General features: G+C 35.1%; 1 protein-coding gene across 1 annotated transcript in view; it reads left to right on the top strand.

The window, feature by feature from the left end:
- CUBN (cubilin) overlaps positions 1 to 19,430 on the top strand; it is a 258,176-nt gene that overhangs the window by 42,989 nt on the left and 195,757 nt on the right. The window contains exons 18-22 of the mRNA XM_058532490.1: positions 1,945 to 2,089; positions 2,315 to 2,493; positions 4,887 to 5,052; positions 5,399 to 5,615; positions 8,169 to 8,299. Coding sequence (XP_058388473.1) covers positions 1,945 to 2,089; positions 2,315 to 2,493; positions 4,887 to 5,052; positions 5,399 to 5,615; positions 8,169 to 8,299 — 838 coding nt within the window. The remainder of the gene's footprint in view (positions 1 to 1,944; positions 2,090 to 2,314; positions 2,494 to 4,886; positions 5,053 to 5,398; positions 5,616 to 8,168; positions 8,300 to 19,430) is intronic.

Below are 19,430 nucleotides of genomic sequence, written 5' to 3'. Positions count from 1 at the left end.
GTGGTACCTATTGAGAATCGTTGTCTTAAGTAATAATATAGCATCCTGCAGCTTCCCAAACATAACACTCATGCTTTTAAAGAAACGTGCTTGCTTGTTGTAAGTTCCTTGCGAGCAGACTGTCTTACACAGCGTTATCACCAGCACAAGCCCTGGCATTTATTGGTGCCTTGATAATGTTACTTGAGGGAATGAATTAATATTTGGATGGCTAGATCTTCCAAGATAATTCTATATAACAGGGGTAGTATGTATATATATTCATGGAATAATTCCTGATTTTGGTAAGAAACCTCTAGTGTTTCACCTTTAAAAAATGTTAAGAATAACAATAGCTATTCTTTAGCCCCCATTTTCTATTACTAGGCATTTTGCTAAGGACTTCGCACTATTGTTTTATCTATTTGCTTCCACAACCCCTTGAGGTAGGCTTAGACTTAGTAACTTGTTCAAGGTTGTTAAGGGAGGAGGTTTGTAAGTGACAGAGGTGGGAATTGAACCCAGGTCTATATGACTCCATAGACTGTGCTCATGGCCACTAACTACACTGTAAGATATTGACTACTGACTTAAAACAGGTGGTCTTTATTATATGAAGGAAATTTTCTGTTGCTCCTAACTTTCTAAGAGTTTTGTTTCTAATAAATAGGAATGCTAACAAACTTTTTGACATCTGTGGAAGTATATGGTTTACCTTATTGGATTTATTGATGAGCTTAATTGATAAATTTTAATTTCAAACAATTCTTACATTACTTTTATTCTCATATTTGATTTGGTATATAAGCCTGACAGTGGAGAGAATTCATTTTTCTAGAACTGTGTTTGGGATCTTTGTATCTATATTAATAGATGAGATTAATTTATAGTTTTCATTTGTATTACCTATGTTGGGATTTGGTAAAATGGTTCTGAGAAAAATTAGTTGGGAATTGTTCCATGTTTGAGGGTGCCTTAGAACAAATTCTATATGAGAATTATCTGTTCCTTAAAAGTTTAAAATAACTTATCAGGTAGAGCATCTTCTGGGAGTTTTTTGGGGGGGAAGTGATTGATAATGTTTTCAATTTTATCCATGGCTTATTGTCTGTTCAGATTTTATTTTTCTTCTCCTTCAAATAGTTTCAGTAATTTATATTTTTTCTGGAAATAACCATTTCAAACATTCAACTATATTAGCATAGAGTTGTACATAGAATTATCATATTAAACAAATTCCTCAGTATCTGTGTATTTGTTTCACCTTTGTCGTTTTTAATTTTGTGTATTTGTGCTTATTTTCTTTTTTCTTTATATTTTCTGTTATCTTTATTGCCCAAGATGTGTCTTTTATATCCTTGTCCCCCATATTCCCTCAAAAAATAGTTCTTGAATGTGTTCATGAATTCTACTTTCTTTTGTATTTTATTCATTGTTTGCTTTTATTTTTACTTTATTATTCCTCATTTTAATACTTTTTTCCAATTTTCTAAGTTGACTCCTTAGATTTTCTCTCTTTCTTTCATCTACTTTTCTGCCTTTTTTTAAATAATAAAAGCAGTTTAGTCTATGACTTCCTTTGATTACAGATTTGGCAGAAACTTGCATATTTTGATATGTTGTGTTCTCATATTTTGTTGTTTTCTAAATAGTCTAAAATCAAAAATTTATTTCCTCTGACATTGTGGAAATTATTAGGAGAAAATTTTAAAAATTCTTATGCTTTTGGATTTTTTTTGGCTAAAGATTTTGTCAATATTTATTTATTTAGTGTTATTATTTAGTGTTATTGCATTGTGCTGAAAAATTACCCACTGACTACTTTCAAATATAATGTAAATATGTAACCCAAATTAGATTATAACTCATTTTGAATCTGCCATTTCCCCATCTCCAAATAACGCTACCATTGCCGAGGCAGTTTTGCTGGTTAGGATTACAGATCTATTTTATTTTTCTGTTTAGGTTCGAGATGATGAAACATTACTTGGAAAAGTCTGTGGCAATGAAACCTTCTCTCACATTAAATCCATTACTAATAGTATCTGGATCAGGCTTAAAATAGATGCTTCTGTTGTAAGAGTTGGTTTCAGAGCTCTTTATCAAGTTGGTAAGAAAACTTTACCTTAATTTTTAACTGTCTAATTTGCCTGATTGTAACATTTTAATTTCTTGAAATAATTTAGTCATTTTATGTCCTCCAGTGGCAAGAAAATAATTTGAATAGTAATGTCACATTCTATTATATCCTTATGCAGAATCAGACTTTGCAATAAATTGAGGACAAGAATCCTTTATTTCTGGACAAACACTGCTATCATTTTCATATTTACAGCTTGTGGAGGAGAATTAACTGGAGAAGGGGTCATTCGCTCACCCTTTTATCCTAACGTGTATCCAGGAGAAAAGATCTGCAGGTGGACCATCCACCAACCTCAAAGCCAAGTAGTTCTTCTCAACTTCACTAGCTTTGAAATTGGAAATTCTGCCCATTGTGATACAGATTATATTGAGGTAAGAGTAAGACACCTTTGAATATTTGTATTTAGTTGGGTATTATTAAAAATATTGTCTCATGTTATCATCAAATCAGTTACATGAAACAAAAATAGTTTGTACAGACCAGTATCTCTTATGAATATAGATGAAAAAAATCCTCAACAAAATACTGCCAGCTGAATCCAGCAGCATATAAAGAGGATTATACACCATGACCAAGTGGGATTTATCCTAGGAATACAAGATTGGTATACATCCAAAAATAAGTTAATGTAAAATAAAATAAAGGAAAAAAACTGCCTGATTACCTCAATAGATGCAGAAAAACCATTTAACAAAATTCAACACCTTTTCGTGATAAAAACAATCAACAAACTAGGAATAGAAGGGAATTTCCTGAATCTGATAAATGACATCTATAAAAAACCCACAGCTAACATCATATTTAATGATGAAACACTAAATGCTTTGCCCCTGTGGTCAGTAAAAAGATAAAGATGTCTGTTCTCACCACTTCTATTCAACATTATACTGGAAATTCTAGCTAGGGCAATTAAGTAAGGAAATGAAATAAAATACATCCAGAATGAAAAGGAAGGAATAAAACTATCTCTATTCACAGATAACATGATCTTATATATAGAAAATCATAAGGAATAAACACACATACACACAGAAACTATTAGAACTAATAAACAAATTCAGTAAGTTGCAGGATACAAGATCAAAATATGAAAGTCATTTCTTTTTTTATATGCTAGCAGTGAACAATTTGAAAATCAAATCAAGGAAACAATTCCATTTATAATAGCATAAAAAAGAATAAACATTGAGGAATACCTCTTTAAAAAGACCTGTAAAACTTGTACTCTGAAAACTACATAACATCATTGAAGGAAATTAAAGACCTAAATAAATGGAAAGACATCTCATGCTCTTGGATTAGAAGACTTAATGTTGTTAGGATGGCAGTACTCCCCAAATTTTATCTAAAGATTCAATTCAATCTCTATCAAAATCCCAGCTGGTACTTTTGCAGAAATTCACAAGCTGGTTGTAAAATTTATATGGAAGTACAAGGAAACCTGAATAACCAAAGCGATCTTGAAAAAGAACAACAAAATTGGAGGACTCACACTTACCAATTTCAAAACTTAGAACAAAGCTACAGTAATCAAGACAGCATGTTATTCGAGTAAGAATAAAGATATGGAACAATGGAACAGAATTGAAAATCCAGAAATAAAGCCACAGCTTTATGATTTTTGAAAAGGCTGCCAAGACATTTCAATGGGAAAATATAGTTTATTTAACAAATATTGCTGACTATCCATATGCAAAGTTATGAAAGTGGACCCCTTTCTTACACTGTACACAAAAATTAACTCAAAATGGATCATAGACTTGAATGTGAGAGCTAAAACCGTGAACCTCTTAGGAGAAAACGTAAGAGTAAGTATTTGTGACCTCGGGTTAGGCAACGCCTTCTTAGATATGGCACAAAAAGCACAAATAAAAAAGAAAAAATAGAAAAATTGGACTTCATCAAAATTAAAAACAAATAACCTAATTTTTAAAATGGGCAAAGAATATGAAAATATATTTCTTCAAACGAGATATGCAAATAGCCAACGAGCACATGAAAAGATGCTCAACATCACTAATCATCAGGGAAATACAAATTCAACTACAATGAGATACTGCTTCATACCCACTAGGATGCCTATAATCAAGAAATCAGATAATAACAAGTGTGGACAAAGATATGGAGAAATTGGATCCCTTTTACACTTATATACTGCTGTTGAGCATATAAATGGTACAGCCACTTTGGAAAATGGTTGGCTGTTCCTTAAAAAGTTAAACACAAGGTTAGCATTTGATCCAGCAATTCCACTCCTAGGTATATACCAAAGGGAAATGAAAATATACGTCCCCACAAAAATTTGTACAATCCTTATTCCTAGTAACCAAAATGTAGAAACAACCTCAATGGCCATCAACTGATGAATGGATTAATAAAATATGGTTTGTCCACACAATGGTATATTATATGATGTTAAAAAAGGATGAAGTAATGACACATGCTACAGCATGGATGAACTTCAAAAACATGCTAAAAGAAGCTAATCACAAAGACCACATATCATATGATTCCATTTATTTGAAATGTCCAGAATAGGCAATCTATAGAGATAGAAAGCAGGTTAATGGCTGCCTGGGGTTGGGGTTTGAGAAGAATGGGGAGTGACTGCTAATGGACATGGAATTTCTTTTGGACTGATTAAATGTTCTAAAATTGATTTTTACTATGTTAATAGAAAAATTTCAGAAATAATTATTCTTGAAGCAGTTTTCCAAAATAAAATATCCAACAAAATAATTTTGAATATGTCTTTTTTACTTAGATTGGTAGCAGTTCCATTTTGGGTTCTCCTGAAAATAAAAAATATTGTGGCACAGACATACCTTCACTTATATCATCCGTGTACAATTTTCTTCATGTCATGTTTGTGAAAAGTTCTTCTACTGAAAATCACGGTTTCATGGCTAAATTCAGTACTGAAGATTTGGGTAAGAGATTGTCTCTTTCTCCTGTTTTACCTCTTGGGCTTGTATCAGAATAAGTGAACAATGGAAATAAATTATTATAGAAAATTCATCTACACTATAGATAGTCATCTACAGTGTGAAAATTTTAAAGTACACTCAAAGGCAAGGAAAATATATATTTCCTAATTAGTACATATCAATATTTAATTGATGTCAATTAATAGAAGAAAAACTAGGTTAAGTGGCATATAAGGAAGATTTTTCTTTTTGAGTTTTTAAGAGGTTATGATCAGAATATTTTATTTTGAATTCCAGGTAACTTGTTGGTTACATGTTCTGATGATTATTATTATTTCTATTTCAACAGCATGTGGACAAATTCTTACAGAGTCAACAGGAATCATTCAAAGTCCCGGCCATCCAAATATCTACCCCCATGGTGTCAACTGTACCTGGTATATATTAGTCCGACCTGGCTACCTGATTCATTTGACATTCGAGAGCTTTCGTCTGGAGTTTCATTACAACTGCACAAATGACTATCTGGAAATTTATGACCCTGGATCTGGGACATTTCTCGGAAGGTGAGATTATTTTGTTTTTGTTTGTTTAACACAAAAACTTTCTGCTTTCTTGCTTTCCTGCTTCAGTGAAGGATGTTAAAACCCACCATGTTGTGTTATAAAAACCAGATGAGATCAACATGCTTCTCAATGACCATGTCTACATCTCTACTCACAACTCTGTAGCCTTGGCCTTTAGTAATTAAGTTTGACGTACGTAAATACTGTTGAAGGCATCACCAAAATCAAGATAATGCACGTATCAATTATCCCCCAAACTTTCTTCCTGCCCATTATAATTCCTCACTTCTGCCTTTATCCCCATCCTGGGAGACCACTAACCTGCTTTCTATCACTGTAAATTAGTTCGCATGTTCTGGAATTAAATAAAAATGGAATCATACTGTATGTACTCTTTTTTTGTCTGGCTTTTCTCATTCAGCGTAATTTTTTTTGTTGAGCTTCTTGGATCTGAGGGTTTATAGTTTTATCAAATTTGAAACACTTTTGGCCATTAGTTCTTGAAATACCTTTTCTGTCTTTACTCACCTTTGGGACTCTGCTTACATGTATCTTAGGCCATTTGATATTGTCCCACAAAGCTCATTGATACTCGATTCATTTGATTTTGAGTCTTTGTTCTCTGTGTTTTACTTTTGGGAAGTTTTTATTGCTGTGTATTCAAGTTCACTAATATTTTCTACTGCAATGCCTATTCTGATATTAATCCTACCAAGTATATTTTTCATCTTAGACATTTTGTTTTTCATTTCTAGAAGTTCAATTTGGGCCATCTTATATATCTTCCATGTCTCTACTTTACACATGATTGTTTTCCTCTAGCTTCTTAAATTTGTGGGACACAGTTATAACTATTTTAATGTCATTGTCTGCTAATTCAGCCTTCAGTGTTGTTTCTTGCTATGTTCTGATTGATCAGTTTTTCTTGTTATCATGGGTTATACTTTCTTCCTCCTTTTCATGCCTGGTAATAATTGATAGGATGCCAGATGTTTTAAATTTTGTGTTTTTGTGCATTGGACATTATTGCATTCTGTAAGTATTTTTGAGCTTTGTTTGGGGATGCAGTTAAGTTACTTGGAAACAGTTTGATCATTTCCAGTTTCGCTTTTAAACTCACTTGTTTCTTGTCTCTAAAGAGTCATTGTCTTTCATTACTTGATATCCAGGGTCTTGAGAGACGTTGTTTTGTATATTTTGTCCAGACTTTTACTTGTTCCAGGTGCAAGGTTACATTTAGCCCCTGTTATTACATCTTTGTTGGAAACAGAAATCTCCTGATTTCTTTTTTACTTCTTCTTGCTTTTCATTTTTTTCTCATCTATTTTTAAAATATTTTTCCTTTATCCATTATTTTCTTAAACTTATTTTTCTCCTAGTTTTATTCTCCCTCTTCATTTTTTGCTCTTACTTATCTTAATCTTTCATTTTTAAAACTTTCTTCTTTCTCTTTTCCTTTTTATGGTACTTGACCCCTAATCACCACAAAATACATAGTTTTTGCTGAATGGCATAAACTATAATGATCTTGCCCAAATTTGGCTGACATGGACATATACATTTAAAATATTAATTAATTCACCTACCTTTATTTTGATCAAGATATTAAATCTTTTTTTTTTTAACACTGAAGTGGTATTATATACCAATTTTTTTTTCTTTTTCTCTGTCAGAAATTAACTCATCCATTTTCCATATTCAACACTTCCTCTTATTTTGGTTTCTCTATAGTTTTTAGCTTGTCATTCCATTTGGCTAATTTTACCAAATGTGCTTTGATTTGAGATTTCTATTTTCTAGTCAACTTCTTCTTACAAGTGTTTCTCTAGAAAAAAGCTCTTGGCGTAATGTATTTTATTACAACTCTACTTTTAGCATTACTAGAATATTTTTTCTGAGTAAAATTGCTTTTATTCAGGAAAAAGTTGACATGGCTTGATAATCAAACTCTTACCTCTGCATAGGCCAGCTGTTTAAAGATAATAGATTCCACTTATATAGGGCTTACTATACCAGGCACTGTTCTAAGTCCTTTATACACAGTATATTAACTCATAAAATTCTCAAAACAACTCCATGAAATAGGTACTATCATCATCCCTGTTTTAGAGATGGGAAAACTGAGGCATAGAGGTTGAATGATCTGCCTAAAGTCCTATTGCCTCTAAGTGATAGAGCTGACTCTAGAGTCTGTGCTCAGTGAGTTTGTGATATATGGTTTCCCTTTGTTGTGTAAGTTTATTACATTTCTATTAATAAGTTCATTAACAGGCTATGCGGCAACCTAGTATAGCTTCAACTTCTAATTTCATTAAACTTTTTATACATGACAAGTCACACAGCTAGGCGCACACATAAAACCAGTTCAGGAAAGTGATCATGAATAGGATGATCTCCAGCAACTTTGTAAATGTTTTGTGCCTGAAATATATTTGTTTTTCAAGGTTAATAGGGGACATTATTATTGCTGTTTTGACATGTCCTAATTTTTGGTACATCATTTCAAGTGTACTAAAAGTTTTTAACCCTGTGTTCTTTCTTGGTTTCAAATAGATATTGTGGAAAATCAATCCCGCCCTCTCTGATCAGCAGTACCAGCTCATTAATGCTTATATTTGTGGCTGACTCTGACCTCGCTTATGAAGGCTTTTCAATAAACTATGAAGCAATCGATGAATCAGCAGGTAACAAAACAGCATTGTATACTTGGTTTCATTTACTCCATTACAAGACAGTACTATGAGAATACTTTGTCCCCAAACCCGTGGCACGCAATGAAAGCTATATATATTGAGAAAAAAGTGTAGTGATTTCAGTGCCTTCCTTATTAAAAAGAGTGTTGATTAGACAGGAGTATTGTATCAGTGTTAAATTTTCGAATTTTGATAATTGTACAGTGGTTTTATAAGAGAATGTTTTTGTTCTTAGGAAGTATAGACTGATATTTTTAGAGATAAAGACACACACAGTCTACAAATCACTCTGAAGTGATTCAGATACTAAGTGAGTGAGCAAGTTAGAGAGAGAAAGAGAGAGAGAAAGCAACGGGGGCAAAATACAAATGTGTAGTAAATCTCGGTAAAGGGAATTTGGGTGTTAGTTCTTACAACTCTTCTGTAAGTTTAAAATTCTATCATAATATAAAGTTACCAAAGAGACCGAATACTATTTTAAGAAATTAGAGGGGCTGGCTCCGTGGCATAGTGGTTAAACCTGCTTCGTCGGCCTGGGGTTCGCAGGTTTGGATACTGGGTGTGGACCTATACACTGCTTATCAAGTCATGCTGTGGCAGGTGTCCCACATATAAAGTAAAGGAAGATGGGCACAGGTGTTAGCTCAGGGCTAATCTTCCTCAGCAAAAAGAGGAAGATTGGCAACAGATGTTAGCTCAGTGCTACTCTTTCTCACTGGAAAAAAAAAAAAAAAGAAATTAGAAAAAGGGCAACCATAGATAAGAATGAGACTACTACATGGAATTCTATAGCAGAAAATGGAAGATTTCTTGGCAAAATATACATTTCTAAGTTTGATTTAATGAGATTGAACCTTTTCAGCATTTATTGCTTTTATCGTATTTTTCCTATTATTTAGTTCTCATCATTACTTTGCTCTTTGCAAATGCAGCGTAGGAAACAAATATCCTTTGCGAGCAGGGTCTTTGAGGTCACATGTAAACCCGAGATGCCCTCAGCCCCCAAAGCCCACGGAATTTATGAGGGCATCATGTTTCGTTAGGCTCATGTTCCCACCTGGGATGTGTACCTTTCTAGAGAATCTGAATTTTCCTTTTGCATCATATTTAGAAAGATATTTAATGGATGGAAATACTATCCAGCGTAAACCTACAGTAGACATACAGTGACTGAGCTACCCAAGCATTTCACAGCCTCCGGATTGCCCCAGAAGTAGGGTGCGATCCACTAGTGCTCCCTTCAGAAAGTACTGGGAGCTTTTCCTGTGCCAGGATGTGCTCCCTCAGACACGGTCTTGCATCCAGAGATCCCTAGGTGTTCGTCCCCCAAATAAATAAATAAATAAAGTTAAAAAAAAATTTCCCACTCAGAATCCCTACCCAATTTCTCATCTATTTCCTCTCAGAGCGGCTGGCCACTACTCTTCATTTCAGGCAAAACTGCTGTTCTCTGTTCTCTATTTTGTTAGCATGGCTTTAGGTTTCTCCAGAATCCTGAGTGTGGGAGAGTCATACACCTTTCTCTCCTGTGGGACCTTCCCTAGGAGACAGTTCATTATCCAGCTCAAGCGCGAGGGAAATTGAATCCCCAGAATTACAATAGGTTCTGCTATGCGATCCACAGTCACTGGGCTTCGTTCAGGTGTTTAACGTCCAATGATCAAAATTGGCTTTTCAGGAAATTACCATGTGCACACAATTTTCCATACTTCTGTAGTTTTATTTGCCTCATATATTTGGCCCAAATCACACTGAATATTAGATTAGGACTTGGAACAAGTCACTCGAACTCTGGGCCACAGTTTTCTCGTCTGTAACGTTAAGGGATTGGATTTAATGATCTTTGGGATGTCTTGTGGCACTAATCAACTATGAACACAAGTTTAATTTGCTGCATGAATAAACTAGCTGTATCTTAGATAACATACAACTCAAATGGGGCCTCCTGAAAATATTGTGGAAATCTTTGTAACAATGTGCAAAGTAAGACATATCTCTGAATTGACTAAAACAGCTCTGCTGATACCATACTAGCTTGTAAGGCAACATCTGGTGCAGTAAAAACCAAGAGCAATCAAAATAATCTGGCAGGGAGGATGTTAAATTTTATTTTATTTTATTTTATTATTATTTTTTTTTGTGAGGAAGATCAGCCCTGAGCTAACATCCATGCCAATCCTCCTCTTTTTGCTGAGGAAGACCAGCCCTGAGCTAACATCTATTGCCAATCCTCTTCCTTTTTTCCCCTTTTTCTCCCCAAAGCCCTAGTAGATAGTTGTATGTCACAGTTGCACATCCTTCTAGTTGCTGTATGTGGGACGCAGCCTCAGCATGGCCAGAGAAGCGGTGCGTCGGTGCCCGCCCGGGATCTGAACCTGGGCCGCCAGTAGCGGAGCGCGTGCACTTAACTGCTAAGCCACGGGGCCGACCCCTAAAGTTAAATTTTAATTCAAAAAAGTTTTCAGAAAAATAAGATACAGGTAAAATCAAAGTAAGTTGAGGAAAAGGAAAGAAGCAAACTGGGCAGAAAAGGAGACTGATAAAGAGAAGACAAGTGATAAAAGAGAATGGCCTCCTGGGGGCAGCCTGGTGGTGTAGTGGTTAAGTTTGTGCACGCCGCTTCAGCGGCCCGGGGTTCAGAAGTTCAGATCCCGGGCACAGACCTATGCACCGCTTGTCAAGCCATGCTGTGGCAGGTATCCCACATACAAAGTAGAGGAAGGTGGGCACGGATGTTAGCCCAGGGCCAATCTTCCTCAGCAAAGAAAGAGGAGGATTGGCAGCAGATGTTAGCTCAGGGCTAATCTTCCTAACCAAAAAAAAAAAAAAAAAAGAGAGAGAAAGGCATCCCAAGGTGGCAAACGCAAAGACTCTCCTGTCTTCCCCCCTGAGTAATAATCGTTACTTTGGCCTCTGTTGGGTCCAGACAGGGCTGAAATCACAGACGAGAGAGCAGTTTCTTTTCGTCCCCTGGCAAGCCTGGCTGGTCACTGTGTGCCTGCCTTTTGCTGGATGAACTCATCAGTCTGACTAACACAGTCAGATATTCTTAAAGAGCCTTTAGATGATTGGATCCAGGAAGCACACGGCACCCTCGATTTAGCATTTTGGAGCCTGCCTCAATTTCCCATAGATCAGGATGGGAGTGACTGGTTCTCAGGAATGGTTGCCGGTGGCCCCTGCAGGACTTGCTCAGGGAGGGGCGAGGCTCAGGAGACTGATGTGGGGGTTGGGCTGGTGACAGCCAGGCAGTGGGCTAGCCCTCCAGGCAGGCTGAGTCCCGGTGAGCTGCCCTCCTGGAAGTGGGGAGGCGTTAGGATGCTTTCCTTTCAGTTGTCATCTTATTTTCGATATTTTCTGCAGAATAAAACAGTGTCAGGGAAAAGGATCAATGGGAGCTCAGTCATTGGCCCTCATCCTACTTTACTGCTCTAGCAGACATTACTTTCAGAGCAAAAATGACGGTATTTGGTTGTCGATTTCTAGTTCCTGGCTCAGCAGGTGTGAGTTTCTTGGCTGAAGTCTTTCCTGTCTTCATCTGATAAAGGTTAAATTTCCTGACTTGAGTCCAGTTACTGTCCCATCTGTAGTTCATGCCCTCGAACTATGATGTCAGCCCCTAAATATGTGTTTGGGAGGAAAGAGATCCACTTCTGGTCATTTCTTTGCCTCCCTCCCTCCTCGCTTTTTCTGCCTTCATCCAGATATGCCTGGGGAAACAGAAACAAAGAACTAGCTAAATGTTTGTGGGTAGAAGCTCTTAAGAATTTCTTAGTAACTGATTATGAAACTAGGTTTTACATGTTTGCTAATTTAAAATACAAAACATTTGAATTCTGAGAGAATATAATTGATTAGTTAACTTTACTAATTTAAATTGTCATTTTATATTCTGTTAACATCTACTGCATATATATTAATATAATCTTACCAAGAGGGGTTTTTGAAAGCATAAGAAAGAATAGCAAAATGTATTTGATGCATTTTCTACTTTGACATTAGAAGAAAACCTATAAAACATGTAGTCCAGTGTTTTCCAAACGTTGAAATGTTCATGATTCAATAATGAGTCGTGAAATTAACTTATTAGGTTGCTACCTGCATTTTTTAAAAATATGGATTGGAATGAAAAGAAAAGGATAGAAAGTATGAGAATTTATCAAAGTTTGGTGTTACCTCATGAAATCTGTTTGCGTATCTGTGTGTGTGCGTGATTGATGTAAATGTATTTTTATGGTGTGTCAGAAAGTTGGAAACACTAATCTAGTCCAATTACCTTATTTCTTAAATGAGGGAAATTGAAATCCAGAATTGAATTTATCCTCCGAAGAAAACACAGCTAGTGGGTTTAGAAGCTGAACCAAAACAATCCAGTCCTAACATCTAATCCCTTTGTTTTACCATGTCTAGATTAGCTCTTGGAAATGCTCTAGATCAACTGCGCATAGTGTGGCTGGTAATATTCAGGTCAGAGCTATGGTAGAAGTGTCGTGGACTTTTCATACTTTCTGCAAAGCTATGAGCTTTACAGTTATTCAGGGGAAATAGCCAGGAAGTATCAGAACCACATTAATGTAGGGTTAAAACTAGGCCCTAGTGGGCTTTCCCAACCTCCTCATTCCCAGCTCAGAGTTCTCACCTACCCCTCAGTGGGTATTTAGTGCTGTTTTTCACCATTTCTCCTGGCATGAGCCGGGAAGAGGCATCTAAGAGTGAGAAGTCAAGAAATGATTACCAGAAGGGCGAAAGAGGGTTTCTTGTAGAAGAAATGAATACCGAGAGTTTTGTTTCTATTTTAAAGCTTCAATCTGGTAGAGCAGTGTTCTCAAACTCTGGTGTTCATAAGAAACTTGGGGTGGGATTTTCTTGTTACAATTCAGGTATTAGGGCTGCATCCAGAAATTCTTATTCAAATAGTTCTGGGGGCAGTTTCACCAAACAATTCGAGTGGTTCCAATGAAACTTTGCAGTTCATCAGAGACTTTGAGAGTCAAGTCTTAGCGCATAAATTGCTGTAGAATTACAACTGAGATGTAGGGGGATTGGACTGTAACTGCTCAGAGTGGAAAGTACTTTCCATGATACGATGAATAAAAGGCTGAAGGTGAAGTCAGAAGTCTTGGTTCTAGTCCCAACCTTGGCACTAACTTGAAAACCTTTGGGCAAGTCACAGACCTCTCTGATTCTTTCTATCCACCTTGAATTCTATATGTTCTGCTGTGAGATATTCAGATATTTTCCCCCTGGAAAAGATTTTTGGTAAGTCTGTTGATCTCTTGAAGATTTACTTTCCTATACGTCAGTATTTTCTCATATTTTTGTATATACGGGTATCCCAGCACTTCCCAGCTCAGTAGATTTGTCTTATTTAATTTATTGTATTTCTTAGTCCTTAGAATGAAAATGCTAAACAAAATATTTAATTGTGATGTTCCTAGTCTTCTACTCACCTTCATTTCTAAGTCGACAATTCCTACATAGAGAAACCCGGGATTATTAAAGGCCATGGGATTTGGAAAGGGAGGACTTGGGTTCGAATTTTATCTTTGCTGTGTCTGAACTCAGCAATTTTCAGAACTTAACCTCCAGGAGCCTCAAATCCCTCATCTGCACCTCTCTAAAATGTGGAAGTTATAATACCTGGCTGTTTCACATAGTTGGGGACAATAAAATGAGATATTCTACGTGAAAATTACATGAAAGCTTTAAAGCACCATGACTGTGCCAGGTTTAAAATATAAATACAGATGTCCAAGTACAATTTTACAATTACTGCTTTAGTGAGTTAGCTTATATTCATAGTCATTTGAATTGGTCACCTGCGAGAGAAAAGAGAAAGCCATGACTGTGACCATTTAGCAGAGAATTGTAGCAAAATGTTAGATTTTGGTTAGGGAGGCTTCTTTCCTAAAGGAGAAGTTGAACCTGTCATTTTTATCTTCTCTTGGAAGAATATTAAACCAGATATGCCAATAGAAGCAGATGATGGCTTCTGGGTTGACTATTTAGTGCAAATCTAGAAAATCTGAGGTCACATGGATTCGTGCAGACACAAAAAGTCTCATAAATGGTTTCAGAGAGCATTGCCTATAGATTGAGCCCTATTGTAACTGCATAATCCCGTAAGTTATTGCGTAAGGCAAAGCAGGCAGTGGAGCAGTTACCCCTAACTAGAGCCTCCCTAGGAGATACACTCTGCTCTCTGCAGGGTCAGTTGATCCTATTCCTGTCACCCAAGTCAGATGGGACTGACATCATCATTCCTTTGTGGATTGGAGGATTATCCATGTTTTGGATTTTTCCCTTTGAAAACGAGCTGAATGCTATGTTACTAAAACGTATTCGAGAGTGCTTGGTGGAGGCAGAGATGCATTGTGATTTTCAGAAAAATACAGTGTTGTGATTTTGTCATGGTTCACAAAGGACGTTTGTATATTTTCTCTCTTCTTTCTTTACATTTTTTTCCCTGAGATTGGTCAGAAAGATATGTGAGGCCTGCCAGTAGTTGTCTCTGATCTTCAGAGATGTGCTTTTCCGTTGCTAGCTCAGTTGAATATAGCGAATAGAAGGAATGTTCTTTTCTTCTTCATCTCTTTGTAAATGTCGTTAGGCCATAACAAAAGGCAAACTACCATTGGATATGAGTTTTCCTTTGGCAACAGAAGATATAAACAAAAGGCATTTTTATGTTTGCATTTCGTATTGATGTAATAAGCATCGTGGCAACACGTGAATATCCTTTTATGGGAAGATATTCAATATTAATTATTTGTGCTTTATTGCAAAGCATAAGAGGAAACCAAAGCCTAGCATTAACATTTCTCAGTATTAATATTATTCTAGAAAGAGCCATTTGTACTGTCAAGAGAGTAAAAGATAAACATTGTGCAGACTTCAATGTTAGATAAGAGGAGTTACTAACCTTTCAAGAAATACATACATCAAGTTCAAAGAACCATTGTTTTTCTCTCTATAAAATTAGACATGTGAATCTCATAAAACTAAAATCAAATTTTAATATTAAATAATCTATTATGTAATATTTCTAGCAAGTATACCTTCAAAAAATTTTTTTATTTCTCTATTTTAATTTTATTTATTATTTATAGAATATCTGAATTACTTATTGGATTTCTTTTAGAGAACTCAACCTGTCTTTGCACAGAACTTTCAAACTTTTAAAACAATATAGATTTTTACTTTGTAATTTCATAAAGTAAAATTCATCCGTAGTTTTAACAAATGTGTGTATCCATGTAATCACCACTCCATTCCGGATAGAAAACACTTTTCTCATCCCAGAAAGTATCCTAGTGTCCCTTTGACTGATCCCTCCACATCCTCCATCTCCACAACCACAGATCTGATTCTTACGACTATAGATTAGTTTTACCTGTTCAAAGGCAAGTAGGAGTGGGAACACAATTTGCACACTTTTATGTCTGGCTTCTGTCATTTAGCATAATGCTTCTGAAATTTGTTCATGTTGTTCTATTTATAAGTAGTTCTTTTTATTGCTGAATAACCTTCCATTGTATGGATAGATCCTAATTTGATTATCCATTCACCTGTTTTTGGGTAGTTGGATTGTTTCCAGTTTTTAGCTTTGATGAGAAAAGCTGCTATGAACATTGGTGTACAAGTGTTTCTGTGGACTTATGTTATCAGTTCTCTCGAGTAAATACCTAAGAGGAGAATTTCTGGGTCATATGGTAACGCTATGTTTAATTTTGTGAGAAACTGCCAGACTTTTTTCCCAAAGTGGTTATACCATTTTGTATTCCTACCTGCAATGAATGAGAATTCCCCTTTCTGCACATCTTTGCCAACCCTTGTATTGTCAGTCTTTTCGTTTTTAGCCTCTAGTAGTTGTGTGGTAGTGCCTCATTCTTGTTTTAATTTGCACATCTCTGGTGACAATAGTATTGAGTACATTTTCACATGCTTATTGATGATTTATATATCTTCTTGTGTGAGGTTTTGTTCATATTTGTTTGTGTTACTTGTCTTATTATTGTTGTATGTTACATATTCTGGATACAAATATGTCCTTTGTCAGATAAATGTGTTTCAAATATTTTCTCCCAGTGTGTATGGCTAGCCTTTTCTTTTTATTAATAGTATGGTTTGAAGAGCAGAAGTCTAATATGTCCTTTTTTTTCCTTTTACGGTTAGTGTTTTTTGTATTTTGTCTAAGAAATCTGTGCCTACTAAATTTATGAATATTTTCCCCTGTGCATTCTTCTGCAAGTTTTATAATTTGAGGTTTTACATTTATGTTTAAGATCCATTTTGAGTTAATTTTTCTATTTCATGTAAGTTATGTGTCCAAGTTTATTTGTTGCTTAGCAAATGATATTTAATTGTTCAAGCATTATTTGTTGAAAAGATTCTCCTTTTTTCACTGAATTGCCTTTGTAATATCATTGAAAATTAATTGCCCATGTATGTTTGGGTCTGCTTCTGGAATCTCTATCTATCTCATTGATCCATATATCTATCTCTATAACAATAGGACACTATATTACTTGACATTATGTAATTTTTATAGTGTATCTTAAAATCAAGAAGTATAAATCCTCCAGATTTTTCAAAATTATTTTGACTATCCTAGATCCTTTACATTTCCAAATACATTTAGAATCAGCTTTTCAATTTTCACTAAAAAACAAACAAACAAAACCTATAGGGAATTTGATTGAGGTTGTATTGAATTTACAGATCATTTTAGGGACAAAGGGCATCTTAAATTAAGTCTTCAAATCCATAAACAAATTTTACTTCTCCATTTATTCAAGTCTTCTTTAATTTCTTCCAGCAATGTTTTAAAGTTTTCACTGTAGAGTTTTTGCATATTTCCATTAAACTTATCAAGTGTTTTATGTTATTTTATGTGCTTTATGGTATTTTAAATTTTGTTTTCCTGTTGTTTGGCCAATATTTGCAAATTAAATAGATTTTTGTATCCTTATCTCGTATCTTGTAATCTTGTTAAACTCAGTTATTACTTCTGGTAATTTCTATAGTAGATTCCTTAGTATATTCTACATAGATGATCATATCTGTGAATAAGGAGAGTTTTGTTTTTTCCTTTTCAATATCTCTCTGTCTCTCTGTCTGTCTGTCTCTCTTTGCCTTATGGCAATGGCTAGGACTTTCTGTACAATGCTGAATAGAAAGGATGCGGTTAGACATATTGGTCTTGTTCTTAATCTTGACAGACAGAATTTAGCCCTTTACTACTGGAATGTGACATTAACTTTGGATTTTTCGTAGATGCCCTTTTTCTTCTCTTGCTACTTTCTTGTCTTCTTTTTGGTTTACAGAGTATTTTTAGTATGCCATTCTGTTTCCTTCATTGGCATTTTCATGATACCTCTTTTTTGGTGTGCGTGCTCAAGGGCTGACCATATGCATTCTTATCAGTAAGTCTGCTTCGAGGTAATATGCTACTCCTTCACACTTCATGCCCTTCTACTTCATACCTAACACTTCATATTTCACACACTCCTCTTCCCACTTCACAAATGTAATAACCTCACAATACTATAATTCTATCTGACCTCTTCTTTATGCTTTTTTAGTTATATTTTTAAATTCTATTTATAATATTAACTGCACCTTGCTAGTATTTTTGCTTTAAATACTAGTTGTCTTTAGTTGTAATTAATTGTCTTTTAAGGAAAAAATGAGAAGAAAAAGCAATCTTTCTATTTAGGCAATTATTTACCGTTTCCCATGTTCTTCATTCCTTCCTATAGATACGTATTTTCCTTTGGTATCGTTTCCCTTTGGCATGATAGACATTGTTAGAATTACATGTAGTATAGATCTTCCAGTGATGAATTCTCTCAGCTTCTGTTTGTCTAAAAATGTCCTTTTTGCACACTCATTTTGAAAATATTTTTGCTGGATATTTAAATCTTTTTTTTCTTGTCAGTACTTTATGGACATATTCTGTTTTCTTCTTGCCGCCATTGTTTCTAATTAGAATCCAGCCGTCATTCATATCATGGTTTCCTGGTATGTAATGTGTCCTTTTTCTCTAACTTCTTTATTTTCCTTGCATTTGTTTTACAACGGTTTGATGTGCCCAAGTATGACTTTCTTTTATTTATCCTGCTTAGGATAGTCTAAATTCCTTGTAGCTAATGTGATGTTTTTTGTTAAATTTGGGAGAATTTTAGCCACTATTAGTTTTTTTTTTCTTTCTTTTTTTTATTTTTATTTTTTTTTACCTATTCTCATTCTCTTCTCCTTCTGGGTCTTTAATTATGTGTGTGCTAGACTATTTATTATTTTTTTCCTATGTTTTTGAGAATCTCTTTATTTTTCTGCAGATTTTTTCTCTTTTTTCTTCAGATTAAATAATTGGTATTGGTACATCTTCAAGTTCACTGACCTTCTTTCTTCTACCTCTAATTTTCTATTAAGCCCATCCATGAATTTTTTGTCTCAATTAGTATACTTTTTAAGTTATAGAGTTTCCATGTGGTTCTTTTTAATAGTTTCCTTTTTTTTTTTACTCATTGAGACTATGTTTTTCTTTAAGTCTTTGAATATAATACTTGCTTTAAAGTCTTTGTCTGCTAATCCAACATCTGGCATCTTCAAGTCACAAGATTACAATTTTTTCTCGACTGACAACATTTTTCTTCACTATTGACCACATTTTTTTCTTGACTATGATTCATATTTCTCCATTTACTTACATTAGTAGCAATTTTTCGGTTTTACACTGAATATGGTGAATGATATGTTGCAGAGACTGGATTCTCTTATCTTCATCGGAAGCTTGTTGGCAATTCAGTATCTAGCTGACTACCTTGTACTTGTGTACATTTTTTTTTAAATTTGTTAAGTCACTTTTGTGAAAATCCCTAGGTGTTTCCTAAGCCCTTCTAACTTGGTAGGTCTCAATCTCTATGTTTTTTCACTCCTGCAGGTCTTGTCAAGACACAGAGTTATACTGCGGTAGGGAAGCTGTAGAAAAGGCCTACTCTTGGCCAGGGTCTTCACTGCTACAGTGTGGCCTTTCTGGTGTCTCAGCTGGATGCCTGGAGTGTTAAGAGGTCTCCTTATTCCGATTGGGAGAGAACTCCAAAGCCTCCCAGAATTGCCC

Source organism: Diceros bicornis, chromosome 36 (assembly GCF_020826845.1).
Source record: "Diceros bicornis minor isolate mBicDic1 chromosome 36, mDicBic1.mat.cur, whole genome shotgun sequence".
Taxonomy (NCBI): Eukaryota; Metazoa; Chordata; class Mammalia; order Perissodactyla; family Rhinocerotidae; genus Diceros; species Diceros bicornis.
The sequence above is the reverse complement of the archived record's forward strand: the minus strand, read 5'-3'. Positions and strand labels throughout refer to the sequence as shown.